General features: G+C 44.5%; 1 protein-coding gene across 2 annotated transcripts in view; it reads left to right on the forward strand.

Annotated features, from left to right (window-relative positions):
* Positions 1-24196, forward strand: part of LOC111149061 (coiled-coil domain containing 149) — a 99151-nt gene that overhangs the window by 61293 nt on the left and 13662 nt on the right. The window contains exons 5-11 of one of the 2 annotated variants that reach the window (XM_022505965.1): positions 4230-4346; positions 4869-5041; positions 5761-5833; positions 7283-7367; positions 9409-9553; positions 18697-18773; positions 20212-20244. In XM_022505965.1, coding sequence (XP_022361673.1) covers positions 4230-4346; positions 4869-5041; positions 5761-5833; positions 7283-7367; positions 9409-9553; positions 18697-18773; positions 20212-20244 — 703 coding nt within the window. The remainder of the gene's footprint in view (positions 1-4229; positions 4347-4868; positions 5042-5760; positions 5834-7282; positions 7368-9408; positions 9554-18696; positions 18774-20211; positions 20245-24196) is intronic. The other variant, XM_022505964.1, reaches the window with a different exon arrangement.

A 24196-nucleotide genomic window follows, 5' to 3' on the forward strand; every position in this document is an offset into this window, starting at 1 on the left:
CCCAAGAGCCATTTTGCCACATGGTTTTGTGGCCGTGTCCCTCAGCCACATCCCAGCTGCAGCTGCTCCTCAGCCATAAGCTGACAACTCACACCCATAATTCATTCATAAGCGTTTATTTCCATCTAAATCAGCAAATGAATACATCTCTTGGTGGCGTGCATGAGCCTTATGGGGCAGTGATCCGCTTCTCAGGCTGGCGCAGGAAGGTTGGCCACGGAAGTCTGATGGCCCCATTTGGGGGAATTAAGTGGCCCGAGCAGTTGCTTCATGACCATTTCCAAGGTGGGACGTCAGCATCATTGCCTGCAGTGTATGGATCAGGTTGGTTCCAGTCTGCTTCTTTCAGCTTGGAAGAAAGACTGGGCCTCCCTGGGGGGCGCATGTATGGGGACACTCACATGGAGGGTGACAGTGATGACAGGCATAACGAGAATCACAGCAGCAGCTGACAGTGCACACATTCTGTGTTCCAGGGGCTGTGCCTAAGTGTTGCAGAAAAATCCCACCATCTCTTAGGATTACATCCTAAAGTCAGCATGTGACAGGCAAAAACTTGTGTCTAGCCCTGGTTCCCCTGATGGTCCCTTAAATTGTCCATAAAGTTCAGGGCATGTGGCATTTAGGTTCCCGAACCGGGCAGTATGGATAAATATGAACAATGTGCTTGTGTCCGAATGTATTAGCAGCCACCCTCCCACACCCCTCTGTCTGGGACCCTGAAAGCAGGGGTGCATAGTGGCCCAACTGAAAACATTGTGCTCACTCATCCTCTCTTCTCCATTGCTCTCTTCCTGACAAGCACGATCTTTGAACTCCTGAGTTAAATGCTCACTTAAACCACCTGCACTCCTTCTCAGTTCATGCTTATAGCACCCACTTGCCCCCCCAACCCCACTCCCCCCACAGAAGCTATACTGTTACTGCTTCAGTGGAAGATACAGCAGCTCGGGGAAGGTCAGGCCTGTGTACAGTTGTACAGGTAGCAGACTGTGGACCCAGACCCCAGACCCCAACCCAGACAGATTCCAGGGCCTGCAGGGCTGCTGCCCTGGAAGTCAGGAGAACTCTTCCCACTGCATCCCTACTGCAACCCCCTCCTTGGGTCCCTTCAGCTGGTTGCACTTGAATTTCAGAACAACTAATGATCCAGCTATTACGAGTGTGGGCCTCACTTTTAAAAATAAATGTTTCAACCAGTCCAGCCCTGCAATTTAATAGGCAATATTGTATGCATATTAAACACCAAATGATTGTTAACATATTTATTGAAGCATAACAGGCATCGGGCATATAAAAGATGACTCTCTTATATGGCTGTCAGACCTCAATAAACATGTTTAATAATTAATTGGCGTTAAGCAAACATAATTGTGTGATTCTAAATTAGGTGTTCAGTGAAGCATTCTGTGCATGGAAAACCACAGCAGTGTTTTATTACTTCAAGATCAGGCTGTCAGTCTGGCTTTTCACATATCAGGCGAAGTGCCCCCCGTTCCACGCCGTGTCAAAGGCCTCCTGTAGCCTCACTCCAAAAAAGGCATGAGCCCTCTCCTTCCTAGACCCTTTGATCTGAGAAACGTTTCTCATTTGGTTAGCTGTTTGTCTATCTGCATATCCACTTGGGTTCTGAAAGTTCTGAGCCAAGAAATTGTCTGATGCAGAAGATGTTTTCACATCCCAGTCATTGGTTGAATTAACCAGTTCTGCCATAAACACCATCTCCCCCAGTACAGGTGATTCACATCATTCGAGATAGCTCTGCTCTCTAAATTCTCTGCAAACAACAAATTAGCAAATACCGAAGATTGCTCCTAGAGGAAATGTAAGACTAGGTTCCTCTGAGCCTCTGGTCAGAACTTTTTTTTTTTTTTTAATCAGTTCATAGAGTACTTTGAACTCAAGGCCCATAGCGCTGTAAGTCACACCTGACGCGAATTCTCCGTCAGGCACCTCACGACCTAGAACACAAGACATTGCTTCAGCACTGTGCATTTTAAACAGCAGAACACCAACAAAAAGAACAAAAGCATGAACAAACAGGACAATGACCAGACCACGAAAGGGGCATCTGTTTGCAGTACGAGGACTGAAACAAGAAGGTAGACCATTGCTTTGTTCTACCTCAGCTGGAAACGCTCCTATGAGAGGAGTCACATTCTTTGCAACTCTGTTCATAGCTGCACATGTCTGGCCATGATGCAAAAACACCATGAATGTTGATTTTGAGATTGCAAATAGATGTGCAGGTAGGTAAATTCACACCTGCAGGATCCTTGAGTTATGAGGATCAGCTGTAATCAGGTTCCATGGAGCACAGCTGTCTACATCCCTAAGTATCCTATGTCCTCTGCTGGCCTTTTGCACGAGCTGCCCAGAGAATTGTCTGCTCAGTATCAGTGCTGCTTTAGCACATAGTAGGTGCACAATAAATATTGGTCACATTCAATCGAGTGGTTTTCAGTAAAGGACCCAAAGTAGTTGTCGTTTGAAAGTAGATGCTCGTTGCTTCTGTTTACGCCATTGTTTTCCTTGGTGACTGCTGGTATTTATTGTCTCGATCTAGTTAATATAAAACCTTGGCTTTTAACTTTCTTTCACCTGCCCCTAAATCCTTTAGAGACTTGAAGATCCATTTTCTTTGCTGCCACGAACCCCTTAAGAATCATGCTAGGTGAGGAAAAGCATACCCCAAGCGGACTTTGCTGGCTGGGTCATAAAAATCTGTCTCCAGGTTGTCCGTCTACGAAGCCCATCCACACACACCCTACAGGGAAGTGGGGAGTCAGGATTACAACCTTTTCAGAAGAAGCATCAGGAAGCAGGGCCATAACTTGAAAAAGTCAGTCTCATGGCCACACTGTTGGCACTGACCTAGACACTTAAGGACAGTTCTGGCCCCATCAGATCTTCCGGGGATCACTGTTTCCATTATGACCCTACCCGAAGGTTTGGAATTGCACATGGAGCTAGGCGCCAGAGTCTGGAGCAACTCTAGGTCTGCAGGGATCCTTTGGAAAATTACATTTTGGAGCCTGGAATTTTATCTGTAGGCATTTAAAAACCTATAAATGAAAGTCTGTTATGAAAGTCGTGTGTGCTTATTTGACAAGTTAGAACATAGAGTACAGAACAGAGAACATACATATCTCACTATCATCAAAACACACACATTTAAAAATTTGGGTGTAGACAGGGGCACCTGGGTGGCTCAGTGGGTTAAAGCCTCTGCCTTGGCTCAGGTCATGATCCCAGAGTCTTGGGATCGAGCCCCGCATCGGGCTCTCTGCTCAGCAGGGAGCCTGCTTCCCCCTCTCTCTCTGCCTGCCTCTCTGCCTACTTGTGATCTCTGTCCATCAAATAAGTAAACAAAATCTTTTTTAAAAAATTAGGGTGTATTGGGTCACTTTTTCTTTTGTGCACAAGTTCTTTGTATGACTTCAATTTTACTGCAAATGAAAGTTAGTCTTCTGCTTTTTGTTCCCCGTTTAGCATGCTATCATAAGCATGTTCTGTGTTATTACACAGTTCATCACCCTTATTTCCAACAGCTGCAAACTAGCCCATTGATTGGTTGCACTACATTTTGCTAGCCATCCCATGCTCATTAGATGTTTGTTCTCGTTCTTTAGCTCTTTCTGAAAATGAGAGTACAATCCACCTTTTCTTTTTTCCTAAAGCTGCTGCATGTCTGGGATTGCTATTAGCCCAGGTTGTCAGAAACAAGGTTACTGGATCATTGGTTGGGACATTTTTAAGGCCCTTGATGACATAGCCTCATTGCTAAGATGTGGGAACAACAGGCCTATCTTACTAGATGCTTCCAAAAATTGTGTTATCATTTTGTTGTCTTTGCTGACTATAGAAGAGACCCAGAGTTTTTTCTTTACTGTGCCAGACCTGCAAAGGACCTCCACCTTCAAACGCCCAGGCCAGTGTTCCCATTAGACTTACACTGTGTGTGCATGGATATAGGGGTATATGCATGTGTGTGCAAACTACAATGTATATTTAACTTATTCTTTAATTCATGATATTGGCAAGACATTTCTTTGTCTCATGCCTTTCCTTAGTATTTCTTGAAAAGTCATACCTTCCAAAACTTTTTGCTGAATATGCTCAGGTTTTGGTTTGGATCTATTCATTTTAACACACACACACACAGACGTTTTCTCTCTCTCTCTCTCTCTCTCTCTCTCTCTTCCTTTTCCTACTAATGGGAAATACAGCTTTTGAGGATGACAATTGCCAAACAGAGGCTCGGAGATGAAGAAATTGGCATGCGGCATTTTGCAGCCCATGAGCGTGAAGACTTGGTTCAGCAGCTGGAAAGAGCTAAGGAACAGGTTATTGCTAACATCTGTTAAGAGTGGGGGATATGTTTGTACCTTTGGACTGTGTCCCGTTTCTCAGAGAAGGCAAGGTACCTGGGATGCCAGCCGGAGGCGCAAGGAGGGTGTGAGTTGAATGCTTTGACGTTCTCCCTGCTCTGTAAGTTCCTGATCTGCCTCTTGTGGTCCTTGCTTCCGGAAGGTCTGTTCCCCTAGTTTGGGGTGCCATTGCTCTGAACACAAGAAACATCTTCCCTTTCCCCCATTCAGGATAGACAGGAAAGGAACAAGACATGACAAATGGGCCTTAATTTGCAAATTTCCCCAAGTGTTGAGTGATGCTTTTTAGACAAAATCTCAACGGGTACAGAGCCCTAGTTAGGGGACAGGAAAGAGAGCCTAGACTTCATTTCCCTCCTCTCGCAGGTGGGATGAATACGCCCTGTCAGAGTTGGTCAGCAAAGCAGAAGCCTCCATCTCTGGCCCTAAAATGATGTCTGAAGAACATCTTAAGTAAGGACACTTCCTTGGTTTCAGATAGAGTCTCTGGAGCATGACCTGCAGGCCTCTGTGGACGAGCTTCAGGACGTTAAAGAAGAACGGTCTTCCTACCAGGACAAAGTGGAGAGGCTCAACCAGGAGCTAAACCACATCCTGGGTGGGCACGAGAACCGCATCATTGACGTGGATGCCCTCTGTATGGAGAACAGGCAAGTGGCCGGGCCCAGGCAGGCACTCAGGCAGGACACTGGCCGTGCAGTCTGGGCAGCCCAAGTTACAGCTGCCTTGCAATGACAGGAAAGTCCCACCGCCAACATGGTGATAGTAATGCCACGTATTAGCTTCGAAAGTCAGAAAGGCACCACACCCCTATACACTTGCCTCCCCAACCCCTGTCTCCTTCCCCCGCCCCTCCCCGCCTCCCAGCTGGGCAAGAAGGGTAGGGAGCCGGTGAAAGCTGCTTGGTATTGATATCAAGGAGAGGGGAAAGAATAAGAAAATAAATTGAGAAATTCCCTTAGCTGTTTCTTTTCCCCGAGGCAAATTTCAGAGTGTGTGTGTGCGCGCGCGTGTGTGCGTGTGTCAATTTTAATGTTATGTCTGGTGTCGCTTCTTCCTGCCTGCCTCCCCAGTGGAATCATCTTAATGAGAATTATGTGAAAACTATGTTGATATCCCTTAGAGGTTCTCTGCAGAAGGCTGTTCTAAAGTGGGGTTTCTGTGATTTGGGCATATTTGGCCTTGATTACATCCATTTAAGAAGAGGTCACCAAGATGCACTTTTCTTCTCCTCTTTTGGTGGTGAGAAGGCATTGTGTGTACACAATAGCTCTGGAGGCGGGTTGTTTTCTTTTTTTCTTCTCCTACTTGCCTATATGTTTTTTATTTTGTGCCCAGACACTTCCTAGTTACATGTTTTCTCTCCTAGGTACCTTCAAGAGCGATTAAAGCAACTCCACGAAGAGGTCAACCTCTTGAAATCAAACATCGCCAAGTATAAGGTAGAGAATTGTGATGATGCTGTTAATGACTCATGATTGTACATCTAAATGCCATTCTGTGTTAATTCCCTTTTATGTGCCAAAGACATGTGAGTGCTCGCCTGCCCTCCCAGATAAAGTTAGAGCTTTCACTGAGGTAACCAGGAAGAATGAAGCACAAAACAACAAACACAACAAAAATAGCTTTTGCAAGAGCATTTTCGTTGCTGTCACCTAGACAGGGCGCATGGAGCCTGCCCAGATCTGGACGTGGCCACTTCACTGCCTCGGTCCGCATAGAATTAGGTTTGTTATCAGCGCCTCTAGAAAATATTCCATCATCAGACACTGCTTGTCTCATAATCATCCATAAGAAAATGGTTTCTGAGCGACAAGAAGAAACCAAGATTGGGGAATCACAATCTGAGCGAGAACGTTCACGTCACACTGAAAGGACAGAATGTTTAAATTCTCCCACTGTTGTTTAGACTCATCCCAGCTCCATTAGTCTGATAATATCTATTTCTGCAGATGTTCGTTGTGAGCGTTATAATTAGAAACATCTCCTGGGTTTCTCTGCTTTGAAAATAGATTGATTTCTCTTCCTGAGGGTAGAGTTTTATAGCAGTCTAGATGCTTGGGAGAACCGTCTCGTTTTCCTGGCTTCTGACGTTAGCTTTTCTTCCCTGAAGTCTCTATGCTGTTCTCCCTTTTCCATGCTGTTGGGGGCCACACTTTACACCAGTCTATATATACACACACACAGCCAAAGAAGAATGCAGCTTTTAAAGTTGTATAATTAATACATACATTTAAAAAATGTGTGTATGCATTCATTTAACAGCCTTTATTTGGTTCTTCAATGTGCCAAGCACTGCTACACAGCGCATATCAATTGTAGTGTAAGGGTCTGTGACAGGAATGGCACTTTGGTCAGCACCTGTGTGCCTCCTTATCTTGTGTCCGTGGCAGACGTCATTCATTATTTGTGGCTTTTTCCAGTCCAGCCCGGAAGTCTTCCAAAGACCAACAGTGATCTTTTGGCATCGGCAGATAAAAGTAAACCTGTTCTCCGTCTCATGTCTATTCAGAAGGGGTTTCCATAACTAGTGACTTCACACATTAGACGGAGCACTTGCTTTCGGATTTGACTTAATTTAATGAATACGCATTGAGTGCCTTTTATATATAGGAGAAGGTAATTGCTGTCATTCTGCTGGGCACCAACTTTAAAAAACAAAACAAAACAAAACAAAACTCTCTACCAGGTCCATAAATTTCATACCTCTTTGGCAGGGCCTCGGAATTTTAAAAGTTGGTTCAGCATTTGGGGTTTGCCAAGGGGTCTTGTGTGTCTGATGGGAGCATGCATCTACTCTAAGTAGGTATTTTTCTTTTGCTTTCTTTTTTTTTTTTTTTTTTTTTGGCTTTTTTGATAGAGATTTGTATTCTCTCCCAATGCTGCTTTAGAACGCTCTCGAAAGACGGAAAAACTCGAAAGGCCAGAGTAAATCCAGCAGCAGTGCACTGACTGGAGTCCTATCTGCAAAGCAAGGTAGGGTTTGTTCTCTGGAGGGATCTCAGAACAACAGAATGCCAGAGCTCGGGGTCCGCGTCTCTGTTTGTGGTGGGGGAACCAAGGTGGTTCTTAGAACAGCCCTTCCCAAACCTCCATCTGCATCAGCATTGGCTGGAGGCCTTGTTTGAAAACACAGATTACTGCCCCCAACCCTGTCCCAACACACACACAGAGTTTTTGACTTTAGGTACAGTGAGGCGCCAGAGAATGCACATTTCTAGAAAGTTCCCAGGTGTTGCTGATGCCGGTTCTGGGATCTTGCTTTGAGAACCACTGCATTAGACGTTTTTCTAATAACAGACCCCCTTCACATCTGGTCCTCTAGCCTGTGCTCTTCCTTCAAGAACACTTTCCCTCCTTCGATCACCGGTTTAACATCCATGAGTCCATGTTCCAACCTTGCCAAGTTTCTCCTTTTTCTGGCCTCTGTGACCAGAATAGAAAAGTCTCACAGCCGCTGAAATCATTTTATCACGGAACATGTGCCTTTTTCAAAGAAGCTTTTATTGATTGCAATTCTGTTCCTCCTTCTTGTCGATTCTGATGAAAAATAATGATCTTCCAGGAACAGTCCAGGGGAATAAATAGCAGAGAGCTTGCTTCTGACACTTAATATTTGGGAACTCAGTTCTCAGCGTAAGCCTCAGGTTGAACATGGGCGACTGGCCCAGTTTTGGGTTGTCGGCCACACAGACCAGCAACGATCATGCAGGAGTCTTAATCAAAGCTGGAGTGGCTAGGGGAAAAAAAAAATGCTGAATCTTCAGCTGACCTAATAACCAAAGCACTTTTCTAAGCAACTTCTGTTTTTCCACTCAACTAAAAAAAAGACACCCTAGAATTGTTTTTAAACGGAAACCTCAATACTCCCCAGAAATGTGAAGTAGCCATGTGAGTTCAGCTCTGGATACCCTGGACAGCCAAACATCTTTGAATGGTGAGACCCAGTCCCATCACTGATGTGGGGAATGCCAGCCACATTCAAACACCACGCCCTAAGCCTGCCAGAGCCTTTCTGGATAACCCTCTGGCAACTTATTTTGACAAAGCTTGAACTCATCCCCTTTGAGCAGCAAGAAATAATTACCAACGTCTGAAAACATACTGCTTGAGGCAAGTTCTTCCTCCATTAGTTATGAGGGAAAAAAAACATAGAAAGTAACATAAATGTCCAGCAGGAATTAAATAAATTATATCTACACATGGGCTCCCAAGCTGCCTTTACATTTTATGTTTTAGGAGATATTGATGATGAGGAGTTGGGTTAACTGAAAAAAAGAAAAGCTTTTTCTCATTTCAGAAGAAAAATGTATGAATCTGTGTATCTATGTATAGGCATATAGAAAAGGATGTTCAGAGATGTAGTGAGAGATTTATTTTTTTCTGTCTGATAGGAGCACAGGCTGTGTCTTTTTTATGGTAACTCATGGTTTCTAAAAAGATGCAGACACAAAATATATTTTGTATTTTAAATAATGCCCCATAGGATCTTGCCGCCCACCGAACATAGCACGCTGTAGGAAACTCTGCCACAAAGCAAGGAGCTCGGGACCAGGGTCATTGCCATTTGCATGGCTGTGTGACCTCCAGCTGATGTTTTTAATCCATCAGCACCTTGCTTTCCTGTCCATAAAATAGGGATAAATAATACTTCCCAGGTGGGTTTTATTTTATCTTTTTTTTTTTTTTTTTTTTTTTTAATTTTGGGCCTCAATGAGTTAGTATAAAGCATTTTGAAAGGGTGAGATGCTGGACAAATGCAAAAGATTATTATCCCTTTAAGAAATGGGTGATAAAAGTCCATGAGAACTTCCTTGTTTCTGTTCAACCCTCACACTAAATTTTATTTTGTTTTAAAAATAAAAACACCTGAAGTGGATTCTTCAGTACTTCATCATACCATTTAGAAGCCGGGAGCTTAACCCAGCTTCATTATCCAGGAAGATCAGACATAGGTTTACATTGCAGTGTTCCAGAAGGACTTAAGACTCAGCTGTAAACTTTGTATCCCACCCAGTTCAGGATTTGTTATCCGAAGATCATGGGTGCAGTCTCCCAGCCACTCCACAGTCCATTTCTGATCTGAAATCTCTGGCAACAGCCCTGCTAGAGACAATCCACGAGAAAAACATGGTCATCCAGCACCAGAGACAGACCAACAAGTAGGTGACTGGACCCTTGGGTGGGGGTGGGTGGGAGAGATGTGGGATGGCCACCAGTGGGGGGTTGCAGCCAGGTGGGATGGCAGACCTTTGGGGGAGGGGAGGGGAGCACTTAAGTCTGGAAGGTCCCCTCCTAAACTAGAATGTTGTGTCCACATTGTGACAGCATCTCAGCCATCTGCCAGAGTGGGGGAGGGGGAGAATACTACCAGCCATTACAGACTGAACACTTAGTCGGAGCCACTCACTGAAGAATGCAGACGACATGGGCAGTACGATTGCCCGGGTGACTCACCCTACCTCTCCTGCGGGTCTCCTTCAGGGAGGGCGCCTCCTCGGTGCCATCGTAACTTATAGCGTGACACTGGGGGGTTCGGACCAGCAGGAAGGCCAAGCATCAACTTTCATAGGCAACTGGGCCTAGAAGGGAGTGTCATGTCACTCTTCCAGAGAAGCAGAGAAAGTGGTGGGACAGAGCAATTAAAATAGAGTGTCTTCCCTGATTCTTTTTTTTTTTATAAAGATTTATTTATTTATTTATTTGACAGACAGAGATCACAAGTAGGCAGAGAGGCAGGCAGAGAGGCAGCCAGAGAGAGAGGAGGAAGCAGTCTCCCCGCTGAGCAGAGAGCCCAATGCGGGGCTCCATCCCAGGACCTTGGGATCATGACCTGAGCTGAAGGCAGAGGCTTTAACCCACTGAGCCACCCAGGTGCCCCTTCCCTGATTCTTATAAACATATCGACTCAAGTTAGTAGCCATTAGAGACACACGCAAATTGGAGGTGTTCAAAGAATGGTGAACAACAATAAGTTAAAGCAACAGACACTGTGAACAGGGCTGGCTCTGAGGACAAGCGACCATGCTCGGAAGGGCCCTGCCCTTGGTTCGGAACTCCATGGTTGCCATCTTGAGGTTCTTAATCATTCTTGAACAAGGAGGCCTGCCTTTCCATTTTGCGGTGGGCCCCAGAATTATGTAGCTGGTCCTGCTTATGAAACCTACACATAGCCCCAAAATGAAGCTGTGCAAGAAGTGAGCAGGCTCTGAAACGCTGGGGCTTCCAGCAAGGATGGGAGGGGTGAGGGAAGCGGGGTCCTGGCGAGGGGGAGGGGCACGGGGAAAGAGGCAACTGGAACATGATTGAGAGTATTGTAAAAACAAAATAGAAAAAAAGAGAAGCTGGGAGTGAAGGGAAGATTGCGCAGGAGATTAAGATATATATAAAAGAAGGCAGGGAGCAGTGGAGGGAGTCTGGGCAATCTTAGAGGGATGACAAGGGTAATTTATTGACAGAAGAAGTTTTTAAAATTCTTTTAAAAGAAATCTTAACCAAGGAATGAGACAGTCAGGTGCTAAAATGCAGAGACATCTCAGGGGAGGGAGAAGAAATGGAAATCTCCCCAGAATAGGTACGAGGTCTATTTTATCCAGACAGAATCCCCTGCAGCCGATAGTGTTCTGCATGAGCCTTCTTTGTCCTCACTGACTCCCTATAAAGCACCCACTGGGGCTCTTTCAAACCTTCTCAGGTCTTCTAAACCCTAGTCTGTTCTCAGCAGGTAACCTCAGCTGCTCTTTTATGGAAAAAAATAGATGCGCCTTCCCAGGAACCCCAAGACTTACCCTCCCCTGGAACCAGTGCCTTCCACCTTCTCCCTCCTGGCTCTGGGAAACACACCCACCCACCATCCTGTTGGTCCACACCATCTTCCCTCCTCTGGGCTTGGCGCCCCTGTGAGCAACTCATCCCACCTAGTCCACTCCTGCCCCCAACCCCTGGCTTCTGCCTCTTCACCCAGACACCACACAGAGCTCCCTGAACCTCCATAGTCTTTCCCCAGCACGGCAGCTCCCCCTGAATTCCACTCACCCAGCATCTTTGTGAACAAGAAGGCTGCCTTTACTTCTTCAATAGCACCCCCTCAAACTGTGCTCCTGAGAGCACCCATGTCAGAATTACTCAGAGGCACTGGTTCTGAAATGCAGATTCTGAGGGGTTTTCTAGAGGGAACATCAGGTTTCTGGATCTGAGCCAGCCCCAGGAAAGAAAGACCACCTCGGCTTCAATACCTCCTGAGACCTCTTTCCAGATGTTCCATAGCCATCTCCCTTTGAGGGTCTCCAGTACCCCCAAACCCCACTTTCTGAGTGTTTCTTTTCTGATTTCTCTGCATCCCAATTTGCATCTTGCACTTACCTCCTTGGATTCCTCTTTCTCCTCATCCCCTCGATTCCCTCCATGCCCCTTGTTTCAACCCCAGGTCTCCACCAGGCCTTCTGATCTCCTTACCCCACCTGGGGGCTTCATCTCCCCCACCCCCTGCATGACTGCTTCACACTTTCTGCAGGCACTTCTCAGAACTCTTGTACCCACCTCACCACCCAGAGCAGTACCCACATTTCCCACGATAGGTTGTCATTTTGCCCCATATCCCTTCAGCTCTTCGCGTTCAAGGAATCTAGACTCTGGGCCACCCACTCCTTAGTACGTTTTAAGACCCTTGAAAATGCTTGCACCCTTTGACCCACGTGGTCTGCATCTAGGAATTTATCCTAAAGAAAAAAATCAGCATGAATGTCCTCAGGTTCACATAAATGGATTCATTTATAACAGCGGAGAAAACAGAAACAACCCAAATGTTTTTATTTATATTTTATTTTATTTTGAGAGGGAGAGAGTGCGCGAGTACAGACGGAAAGGATCGCAAGCAGACTCCATGCTGAGCACAGAGCCTGACGCAGGCCTTGATTTCACCAATCTGAGATCATGACGTGCGCGGAATACGAGAGTCAGATGCTTAACCATCTAATCCACCCAGGCGCCCCCTGCCGATGTTTTTAAGTTGGAGACTGGTTAACATTATAGTAACTCCAGGCATCCCTGGCTGGCTCAGTCGTTAAGGGTCTGCCTTCAGCTCATGTCATGATCTCAGCCTAGCGACAGGCTCCCTGCTCAGAGGGGAGTCTGCTTTTCCCTCTTCTGCTCCTCCCCGTTTGTGTCTCCTCTCTCGTGCGCGCTGTGTGTCAAATAAATAAATAAAATCTTAAAAAAAAAGATTATAGTAAATCCATAAGATAGACTATTATGCAGCCATTTAAAGCATGATTTGAAGAATATTTAATGGGCTCTGCCCACCTTCCTGATACAATCAACAGACCTCCCCATTATGCAGGTTGAAGCTGTCCCATTAGAAGAGAATCGCTGTTCCCTCCCAGTAGGGAGGACAGTGCTGGGCCCACTGTATGTCCTTATACTTATTTAATGAATGGATGATGGAATCATCTTTTAATCCTTTTTCTTGTTCCCTTGATATTCTTTACGGTTTTCCTGGACTCTGTATATATGTTAGATCCTTGTCCTAGGCCTTCAGTCTACATGTTCTCCCTGCCCCCTCAGCTTTGGTGCCACCCCACTATCACCTCTCCCTTGGGAAGACCCTCCCATTGATCCTCCAACCGCAGACCCCAGACCCTCCTCCACAGCCAAGCTCCTCCCTCTCTCAACTCCACGCCCCCAGCTACAGTTCTGATGACGTCACAAGCCCCCACTAAAAAGCTGGACTTTTCGTGTTTGTTTCAAGTTTTTATTTAAATTCTAGTTAATTAACATATAGTGTAAAATGGGTTTCAGGAAAAAGCAGAACTGTTAAAGCTAAATCCTTCTGCCTGCTGAACTCAGGAACCCCAGACTGTCAACCTGACGCTCCCGCCTCTCAGGACACATTGATTTCCTAGCACCTGCCCTGTCTTAACCCTACCGTGACCAGCCCGCCCCAGGCTCCATGGGCGCGTATCCTCTGTTGAGAAACAGGCTTGCTCATTTTGACAGATTTAATTTTGTTTTTTGTTTGTTTTTGTTTTTGTTTTCAGATTTAATTTTGTTTTAATGTACCTTGTTATTTGTAACTATTATTCAATAATTCTGTACCATCTCATGGTTCAAATTTTAAAGGTTAAACAACAATGTATCCCTAAACTACCACCATCTCTCAGCCCCCAATTCCCCTTCCTGGAAGGAACCACACTATTCCTTATTTCTTATGTATCCCTTTCCAAGGATGCATATGGAAATAAACATATAACACATTTCCACAGACACATATAAATACTCATATATACTTGTATAAATATAGTCTTTTCTCTCTTCCTTCCTTCCTTTCTTTCTTCTTTTCTTTCTTTCTTCTTACAAATTGCAGCTAGTATTCACCAAAAAGGTGTTTTTTTTCCACTGTTCTTCACCTTGCTCCCCCCCCCATAACAATAGATCTTAAAGATTGCTTCCTATCCATACATAAAGTACCTAATGTGCCATCTTTAAAACTTAGAAGGTCTTCGGTTTCATACTTTCAGTAAATGTTTTATTTGGGGGCATGTAAAAAAAACTATACAACAGAGTGGGGGCTAGGAATAAAATCTGAATTTGGTCTGCTTGCTGTGATCCCCCTTTTGTAACTAAAATAATATAATAGTTTTGTGTTGGTGGAGCATTCTAGGTGAGAATAAAGGTATTCTGTTTCTGTAAGCCTGTGCTCCCCCTACTGGCTTTCCACCGCCTGTCACTCAACCCGCCTTGAGAAGGCCCAATGGGAGCCATCTTGAAGAACGAATGGTTCCACACAGGACTTTATTTTTTTAGAGGATTTTCAATTAATGGGCATTTTGCTTGAGGTACTCATTGCCAAAGAGTTGGCAATTGTCTGACTATTGCTAAAGAAGGAATGAGCATCCTGTGACTTATCAACAGGTAGCAAAGCAGTAACAGAAGAGGCAGATGTTTAAATCATGTTTTACCGAACACCCCGTTTAGTTTTCCAGTCAATACTTTGCTGGTGGTAGGGTGCCGGTGCTGGTGATGGTGGTGGGTACATGAAGATAGTGACCTTTCACTGCCCTTCCTGCAATCCTAATACTGTTTATTGCTCTCCCCCACTCTGGCCAAGGGTAAATGGCTCGGAAGTTCAAGACACTGAGAGCAGCATGAGCTGTCATGGATCAGAGCAGAGAGTCAAAAGAAGGCCACATAGGGTTGGAAGGGAGGACAGGGTAGAGCCACAGTCACGTCTTGAGGACTGGGCGGGCTCTCCCCAAGGACCCTCAGGGATTTCTGCTCCCGTGTTGTCTGGGGAACAGGAACAGACACACAGTGATGGCCAGCTCCCGAGTTGGTTCTGTCTTTGCCAATCCCCTATCACGTTGTTACTATCAGAAACTACTACTGAAAATCTGTCTGGAGGCCTGACATCCTGAGGATTTTCCTAGACTGCTAGGTAGACATATGCTGAAATCCCTCCTAAAACAAACCATAGCTAAATAAAAAACCTTATTTTAAAATCTCTCCCCTCCTACAAAAAGAAAAAGAATCCTCTCTCAAACCTGTTTATGCCTCAAGCTACTGCCCTAGCTGTCTCTTTCGATTCCGTGCTAAACTACTTGAAGAGTCATCTGTATTCCCAGACTTGGTTGCCCCAAGTCTGCTTCTCCCAACCCTGTCACTTGGATTCTGGGTTTCACCCCCATCCACTGTCCTGAAACATCTCTCTCAAGGGTCAGGCACATCTACTAGGTAGACTTTTTCATCTAATGTGACCACTTTCCAGAATAAAACAGTATTGACATCCCACCTGGGTCTCTCACACCCCTTGGCTTCCTGGCCCCATGTGGCCTGGCTCTCCTCTTCCCTGTCCAGCTATGCCTTTCTAGTTCTTTCTTGCCTTAGACAGGAATACTCTAGGGTCAGGTTCTTCTGTCTTCTCACCCTCTGCTGGTGAGCAGATCTACTCCCCAGCCTCCATGCCCATCTCTGCGTTCCCAGACTTTTCTTCTATCACGTGATGGGCTGTCTCCATGGATATCCCATAGGCACCTCAAATTCTTCACCTACCTTGGTATTGTTACTCCATTCAGCTGACTTCCCACATCGCCCCCTGGGCTTGTTGGAGGCCACCACTATCACTGACTTGGACATCACCCTTCTAACTGGTCTTCCTGCTTCTACTCATACTGATACCAGTTCGTTCTCCACTCTGCCTCAAGAATACTTTCCCTAAACATCATCTTGCTGCACCGCTGCTTCAGACCTTCCAATATCTCACTTTTGTTGCCGACATAGAAAAGTCTCACCCTTCTCAATACGGCAACAAGTTCATTCATGATCTGGGTCCTTCAGAACCACTCTGGATTCAGCCCTCATTTACTTCACTTCCACTCTGTGGTTCACTTCCACTCTGAAGTACTTGCATGCTTTCAGGCCCACGTTTTGATTCCAGACCCTCCACTTAGCAGCTGCGTCACCCTGGGCAAGTTAGTTGACCTTTCTGAATCTCTGTTCCCTCATCCACAAATGAAGCATATTAAAAGCTCCCTCTTCAGTTGTTGCAAGGGGTAAGGGAGATACTGTCTGTGTGGTGCTTAGAGTAATGCCTGCTAGAGAACAGGTGATTGGGAGATATTATTCAAACCTTTGACAGGCTCTGTACGTGTGTGTGTGTGTGTGTGTGTGTGTGTGTGTGTGTGTGTGTATCCACATCTGTTTCCCACCAGACTTTTAGTCCCTCAGATACTCAAATACAGGAATACAGGCTGCTTCTCTTCATTATCCCCTACAGCCAACAATTGTGTGCTGAATTGGTCCAACTGAATTCAGTGGACCCTGTTCTTGTGTTTACTGCCTCCCTCGATGCCTGCTGCCCTCTCTCGCTGGGCTGCACCACCCCACATTCCGTGGACCACCGGCCGTATTTGTTCAGCATGAAACCCATCGGGAAGAGTCTTTTTATCCTTTGAGGACTCTTGGGCCAGCTGTGATACAAGCCAGCCCAGCTGCATCTACATTTCAATTATGAACAGTTTTTAAAGAGGTCTTGCTCCAGACACAAGCATGCTTGTTTTACAGGACCACTGTGAGGTGTTAATTAAGACATGTATTGTGGCAACAAACGGAGTTGCAGGTTCAAATCCTGAGTCCTGCTTGTGACTCTGGTCAAATTAACTAATTTCCGTGCCTCTGTTTCCCAATGGGAGGAGTCGAGTGAGGTGGATGAGTGCACTGGGGGTTGGCAACAGACACAGCTTGGAGATAAACTGTATACCCTTGGGCAGGTTGCTTAACCTCTGTGTTCCTTATGGTCCACATCTGTGAAAGGGTAATAATACAACGTACACCACAGGGTTTTTGTCAGGTCAGATGAGATCATGTATGCTCAGTAGCTGCTCAGCATGGGCTCTGACTCAGAGCCAGGACTCAAGAAAGATTAGTTTCGCTGTTCACGGTAACAGTGGTGTGGTTGCTAGTGTTCTGGATAGTGTTATTGCTACTATCACTACTAGCACAATTCCCATTGGGTCCATTTTACTACCTCCTGCTCTGTCTCAGATGCTTGTGTCAGGCCAAAGAGAACAGGCACTGCTGACAAACAGGCAGGGTCCCTCAAAGGAGGGGGAACCAGCAAATTCACCTCAGTCCATTTCTGGGAGACAGAGCTCTGTTATCCGGGGACATCAGGGGGAAAAAAAACAGCAACCAAATGTCTCTTTACCACGCCTTCGAAGGTTGCTCTGATGGCATCCTTCAGCACACACAGAAGAGTTAAGCCTTATCTTTTGTTTCCAAGAGGCCTCGCTCACAGGTGATCTGATCTCGTTAAGAAACAGGCATCAACTTGAACTCTGCTGTGATTGCATCTCAAACCCGTCAGCTGGTGAAAAGGGAGCTCGGATCAGAAGGTCTGAGCAAAATATTGAAAGTGAGATTACGAAGAATGGTTTTTATTGAAGGGTCAGGGACATGAAAGCAGAATAGACCCAACAAATAAGGTGAAAATTGAAAGTAATTGATAAAGACTAAGCAGAATTTAAGACTTAAGGAAAAGAAGAAAAGCTTCAAGTACCTAGGTGAAGAAAACCACAGATGGTAACATCAGAGTTTTCTGGGAGCTCAAAGGGAATATTAATTAAGATACTGCGAGTCAATTCAGGTAAAATAAGGATGAATCCAAAACCATATATATGTGTGTAGATATATACATATTCACGCCTCTGTATGTATGTGGGTGTGTGCAGCTATCTCCAGGATATAAAGAGAGGTAGGAGAACAATTCTAGCATTCTGATTTCTCCTGCTGAAAGGAATTGAAACTTTGCTATTAAGGTGATTTCCACATAATTTTAACAACGGCAGTGCCAAGAAAATCCCCCAAATAATATAAAGACTGGGTTTTCAATTTCTAGGCCAATGGAAAGTGATTCAAGTTTGAGATGATTATAAAATCATTTCCCAACTATGTTTAATTTTGTGTAAAGTGGAAAAGGGGAAACACACACCCACATTTATGTTTTTCCACGCTTTCAGACAAAGTTTGACCCCCAAGTAAACAGTATAATCTTTTCAGATACACGTTCCAGAAATTATATGTCCCAGTGCATCAGAATGGTCACCTTGGAAAGCAATATAATTCTTCTTGTGATTCTGCAATTGCTGGAAGTTCTTTTGAAAAGCCTATTTCTTCATTCTGTCCGTAGATAATTGCAAGCCAGGAAAAAACAAAAGCATTTTCTTTAATCAAATATGTTTATGGAACACCTACCCTCAACTGGGCATTCGGCTTGGTATCAAGGATATGGTCTCAGACATAGATTAGGTTGAGGAAGGCAGATCTTATTTTATTGACTCAAAGCAACTTTACTACACACGTTCACCTGTCTTACTGGTTAGACTTCATGGTTTCCAGAACTCAGATCCACCCTCAAAGAATCAGGTATGATACCACTAAGGGTATTCAAAATGAATTATAATCTTTAGCAATGAGCAATTCCCAAACAGAAATTGTGTAAGAAGTTTGGACAACAATGGAATAATTGTTTAGCTTCCCCACTTTTGTGGGAGAGGACTCACTTGAATGGCAACATTTAGTATTTTTTTCATCATTCACTTTATATTTTCATAGGTATGTTCAACAGAGTTTGTGTATAATGTATTACATATTTTACACATATATTCTTTGCACATGCATACACACTGTGTTTTCTGCATACACTTTAAATCTCAAAACATTTTCTGTCAGGGCACTCTAGAACTGATGAGGCTCCAAGAGCTGATGAGATGCTCATTAATTTTGTCTGTTGTCATTTTCTCCCGTTTTCCAGAATCCTAGGGAATCGGGTGGCTGAACTGGAGAAAAAATTAAGAACTCTGGAAGTTTCTGGTTTGTGGAGTCTTCCAGGTAAGCAGAACTTCATGAAAGTTATTTTCCTTTTTTAAAAAAGGCAGCCTTTACCTAATTTGCAAAGAAGATTCTAGTTTTTATGTATCCTTTTATTTGAAGATCATTGCTGAAAAAATCTACAAGTGCTTTAAACACAGAAACCATCAATTTTGAGGGAATCAGAGAAACTCATATAAATATTCAAGTTCCCATCTGTGGAACTCTCAAGTTTTGCTAGCCTAAATTCAGAAATTGTCATTGTCTGTGTCTGTGTATACTTTATTTTTCACCTTTATGGATATAGTAAATTGTTTCATTTTTTTTTTACCCCTAGGTATTTTATAAGGATTTGTTCATTTTAATTATCATCCCTAAAAATGAGTAGAAGAATATACAAAGATTTGTTCAATTTACTCCTCAATCCTAAAAATGAATATAAGAACTGACAAAAATTTGTTCTATTTAATTATCATTCCTAAAAAAATGAATGAATCATACCTAAAAATAAATATACTGAGAAAAATTTGTTCTATTTAATTATCATTCCTAAGAATGAATATAAAAATGAGTATAAGAACCTTCTTCTCCTCTCTTCCCCTATCCCATTTTATGCAACTTGAAAATCAAAATTTCCTTTGGAGATTTTTTTTTTTCCCCCGCAATTGTACACGTTGCAAGGAAACTCTGATGTTTCACTTTAATTAGCTATATTTATCCTGTTTGTCTTGGTAAAATAATCCCTCTGTGAGAACCCCATCAGCTATTCCCCTTTTCTTTTTCTCCAGAAACTTGTATTTATCATTTTTCCACCTCCTCCTCTTTCCCTGGAAGCAACATTGTACATATATTTTTAGTTACTTAACCTTTCTGCACAAACCAGCTTTCTCTACCCTTGAATTGTATCAGTTGCTGCCCCGTAATGTTCGAGAAATGAAAATTGCCACAGGGACATGGACAACAACACGTTCCCGTAATGTAATCTGAAGAGGCAACCTTAGGTTGCCTGCAAGTGCATTTCATAAATTGGAAGTTTTAGCAGATTCCTTGAACTTGATGTCAAAAGACCTAACAGAACTAATTAGTGGCAAGTGCCATTCTGGGGATTTGAATGATCCATTTTGCACAAGAACCTTTTGATGCGGTTAAAACCTTATCTTCTTTGAAGGCCTTTCTTTGGCTGCATTGAATTTCAACACAGTCAGGCAAATTTATCGTTTATTTGTGCAGTCAGATTGCTATTTCTGGGCACGGACTGGAGTTTTGATTTTTTTTTTTTCCCTCCAAATGACTTAGTGAAATTTCACGATGTTTTATTTCTACAATTTATGTAAAAAAGATGGAAGTTGAGTAAGTCAAAGGATGCTGAGAATTTTCTGTCTCCAGTGTTATTTGTTCTGGGATGGAATGGCTATTATGCATTAACAATTCTTTCTTTCCTCCTTTTTGCTGCCTGAAGGCCTGAGCTACAATGTTTCAGTAGGATTTGGGAGTATGTTCTATTTCAAATATCTGTGTTTGTGGCTAATAACAGCAGTGCATTAATATCATCATCCCTGCATGTAAATAAATAGAAATGCATTCTCTATGTATCATTGCACTTTTCTGATTAGAACAGTCCATTGAAATGGAGAATTCAATTAGTACCAAGTAAATATTCAATGGTAAAATGAGCTTTGAGGGACCCGGCTAAATGGATTTTATGCCATGGCCATGTTTGTTCTAGTATCTGGCCTCCTTGCAGACACAGAGTGGGAGTACAGGACAAGGGTGGTACAGATCTGGTACAGTTGATGTAAGGGAAAGAGCATTGCTTTGCTGCTATTGTGAAGGATTCTCAAGGAGGCACTGCCTTGTGGTCATTTTTAAACCACGGTGAGAAATACTAAGGGAAGGGCCCCTTGCAGTATCAATCCAGTCAGCCACTTCCACACACTCATTGTTTTGTGGACCCCATTTTACCTACCAAAGAGTGGGGCAAGGGGCAGTGTGTTATCTTCCTCCTCTCTCCCTCCCTCCCCTTCCTCCTCCTCCACCTCCTCCCCATCCTTTCTTCTTCTCCATCTCTTCCTCTTTCTCTTCCACATTTTTCCCTTCCTCTTCCTCTCCCCAGGTAGAAGCCTTGTCAGCGTTTCAGCCACCTGGCAGGGACTGAGTCCCAGTAGTTTCAGAGAGTTGTTAGCTCACTCTTATTTACTAGCATCTGAAAGGTTCAGTATCTTCTTCAATAAATCAGTCCATCAATGTGTTGATACATTTTCGAGCATCGACTTTGTGAATTCATTTCTGTATCAGGCATTCTAGTCACGCCCTCTCAAAGAATCCATAGTCCCTTTAGGGAAGCAAGATGCATACACATCTAGCAGTGAGAAGAAAGTACAGAATGATATATAATTAAGTGCTGAGTGATAAAGGTGTTGGGGTGTAAATGGAGAAGGTGAAGAGTCATCAAACATCAGACCTGCAGGGAGAGTTGAGAGCAAAGAGTTCAAGTATGGTAAATACTTGGTGTATATTATAAAACACCCATTCCAGCGCCAGTGGCAGACATTACTAATCCATCCCATGGCGCTTGCATGCTGCCCTCACATGTGGCCCTCAGAACAGACGTCCACACTGGCTTTCCAGGAAGCCTCCAACTGGTTAGAGTTGACGTGTGAGAGAAAACATTTCCCCCTCCCTGATCTAGTCTAATCCCCTCATTTCAGATGGAAAAAAACAAAGGTTTAGGAAATGGGAGGATACCAAAAGGATGAAGAGGTAGATATTAGAACTCAGGTGTTTTCCCACGTGTGCTGGGGAACCATAGTTCAGAGAAGAGAGGAATTGGGCAGGGTGGGGGAGGGATAGATCAGCTGGGAACTGGAGAAGAAGGATTCAGAAGCCAAAACAGTCTCCTCTGAGACTCCAAAGGGCAGTGGTGAATTCTACCTTACTCTGAGACAGAACTGCTATTGGACTTTGAGCATGCAATGAGTATTCTTTGAGTCTTTTTTTCCCCTCCCTCCTCACTCTCTCAGCCAACGAATATGTAGTTCTCGATGTTGTTCAATAGAATTGGGGAAAATTTGTGATCTTGCTGGGAAGTAGGCAAGTCTGACAAATGCCACAGTCTGCATGGAGAAATCATCTGGAAAGCAGAGCATATTCCAAACTATTTCATCGGTTCCCAAGAGGTGGGAAGGCATGGGAGTCCTTTGAGAAAGGTTGGGTGGGTGGGGGGCAACTGACGTGGTCTCCCGGGAGGAAATGACACCCCCTCCACACATCAGCCTCAGTCCCCAAGCCCTTTGCCAGCCTTTGTAGGGAGAGTGGTGCCTGGGGGCTCCAAGGAGAGGTTTCCTGGATGTGCTTCTGCTCTAAAAAGAAACACTGAAAGCCAGAAAAAAAACAAAAAACAAAAAAACAAAAAACCTGGCAAGTGCAGAACCTGGCTCTTTGAGTTTTTCATTTTAATTCTCTCTTCTCCACTCGAAGCATCAGCCTGAGGAGGAAAATGTGCATTTTGAAAGTACTTGGTACATTTGGGAGAAGGGGAGGAGGGATGCTGTGTCCCAGGGAACCGGGAAAGTTTCCAGACACTCATGTGCCCCACAAGCGAGGGGCCTGCCTGTGTGGCTTTCTGCCTGGCTGCCAGCTGCCGCTTGACTCTTTGTGGGTCACCTCACCCCACGCCGCCACCTCCAGAGCGAGGCACCAGAATGAAACTGCAAGACAGCCGACTATCAGATTAGAGCTCACATTCATCAGCATAGATGGAATCCAGACTTAGAAACAATGGGACAGGCTTCCAAGGAGGCCTTTGAATCTTTCAACAAACACTTTGCAAGAATGACCAAATCTTGCCATTTTATCTTAGGATTCAGGTTAGATATCTCTAGGCAGGAATTTCAGGAAGTGTTCGGCTACTCCCTGACCCCCACCTCGATTGGCCAAGGACAAGTCATGGCTCCGGTTTCCTTCACTAATGCTTGGAGGTTTCGTGTTGCTCCAGCATTTTTACGGAACTATTATGGAACAGACGGTGCTCTGTGGCTGGAGGGGCTAGAGAATTGCTCATGACCAGAGGGGCTGAGGGCCTCCCTCAGGCCACCTTAGTCCCTTGCCTGAGGCCAGCTCCCTGCTCTTCCTGTAATTCTGATTCTTCAGCCACGAGGCCACAAGGGACTTGGAAGGCTGATTGGGACACAGAGGGGCAGAGTGTGCCTCTTCATGCAAGAACAACCAGTCTACCTGCTAGAGAAAGATGGCTCAAAAAATGCAATCTCTCCTGACTTGAGGACAGTAGCTGTTGCCTTGGTCAAGAAAAACAAAGGAAGTCTATGAAGAGGTGTCTGCTCTAGGTTCATGGGAACCATTAGTCCCTCAAAGCATTTCCAAATTGTGTCTTCACAGTACAGAGGAAGACCCAGTTGTGTTTCTTTCTTTCTGAGAGCCTCTTAACAATATCCCAACCTGTAGATGGACAGTTCTCTTTGGGACACTCCTCCAGACTATGACTCTGAAGACTTGGGGGTTTTTTCCCACATGAGACAATAGTCATGCTGGTGGCAAGCTTTCAGATCGGCTCCTTTCAGATGCCTGTTCTTCTGGGATGACCCTCAGCAGAACTCAGAGTGCTGTTGCTGCTAACAACATAGTCCATCTGCCGGAGGCAGCCCCGAGCACCTGTGCCCAACATGACATCAGGAGCCCCAAGAATCCATCACCCATGTATTCAGAACCTTACCAGCTATTTATTAAGCACCTACTCTATGCCAAACTCTCTCCCACAGTCTTGGAAATGAAGCTCCCTAATGGGAAGATGGTATTGTGAACAAACCAAGGGCTCAGAGGTATAGTCCAAGGTTCTCCTGGTTCTCTAAAGGCGGAAACGTCTTTACAGAAATACCATTCTGTGTCCACTGAACCTGAAACCAAGTAAAATTACAGAGCTTTGGGGCCCCTGATCTGAGCCCTAGAGAGATTAGAGGCTTGGCTTTAGAAAAGGTCTTTCTCAAAGTTAGATGGCTAAGGCTAGAGCATAGGCTGGGCCCACAGCCCTGGGGTTTTGATTTTGGGCACTGCAGTTCCCACCGAAGGAATCCCAAAGTCTTGTAGACAGAAGTCTGGGGTCAAATCCTGCTTGTTGTGCTCTCCTGACCACTGGAAAGACTCCCTTTATGTCCACATGTTTTGTGTCCATGTGTCTGTGTTCACGATGCTCACGTTTCAGAGCTACACTTCCTGCTCCAGATTTCTGGAACTTTCCATGGCCTCCACAATAGAGCTATAATGTTCTTCTTTCTCTCAGCCTCTCCATCCACTGGGGGAGTTCATACAAATAGATACAAGGGTTTGGTTGGTATGGGACTATATGTTCTAAGTGCAAGTTTAGCTGTGACAATTTGGGGGACCTGGTACTACCCACATTATGACTCAGTCCAAATGACCACATTGAATTA

Source organism: Enhydra lutris, unplaced genomic scaffold (genome assembly GCF_002288905.1).
Source record: "Enhydra lutris kenyoni isolate GAN:26980312 unplaced genomic scaffold, ASM228890v2 scaffoldscaffold21, whole genome shotgun sequence".
Classification (NCBI taxonomy): domain Eukaryota; kingdom Metazoa; phylum Chordata; class Mammalia; order Carnivora; family Mustelidae; genus Enhydra; species Enhydra lutris.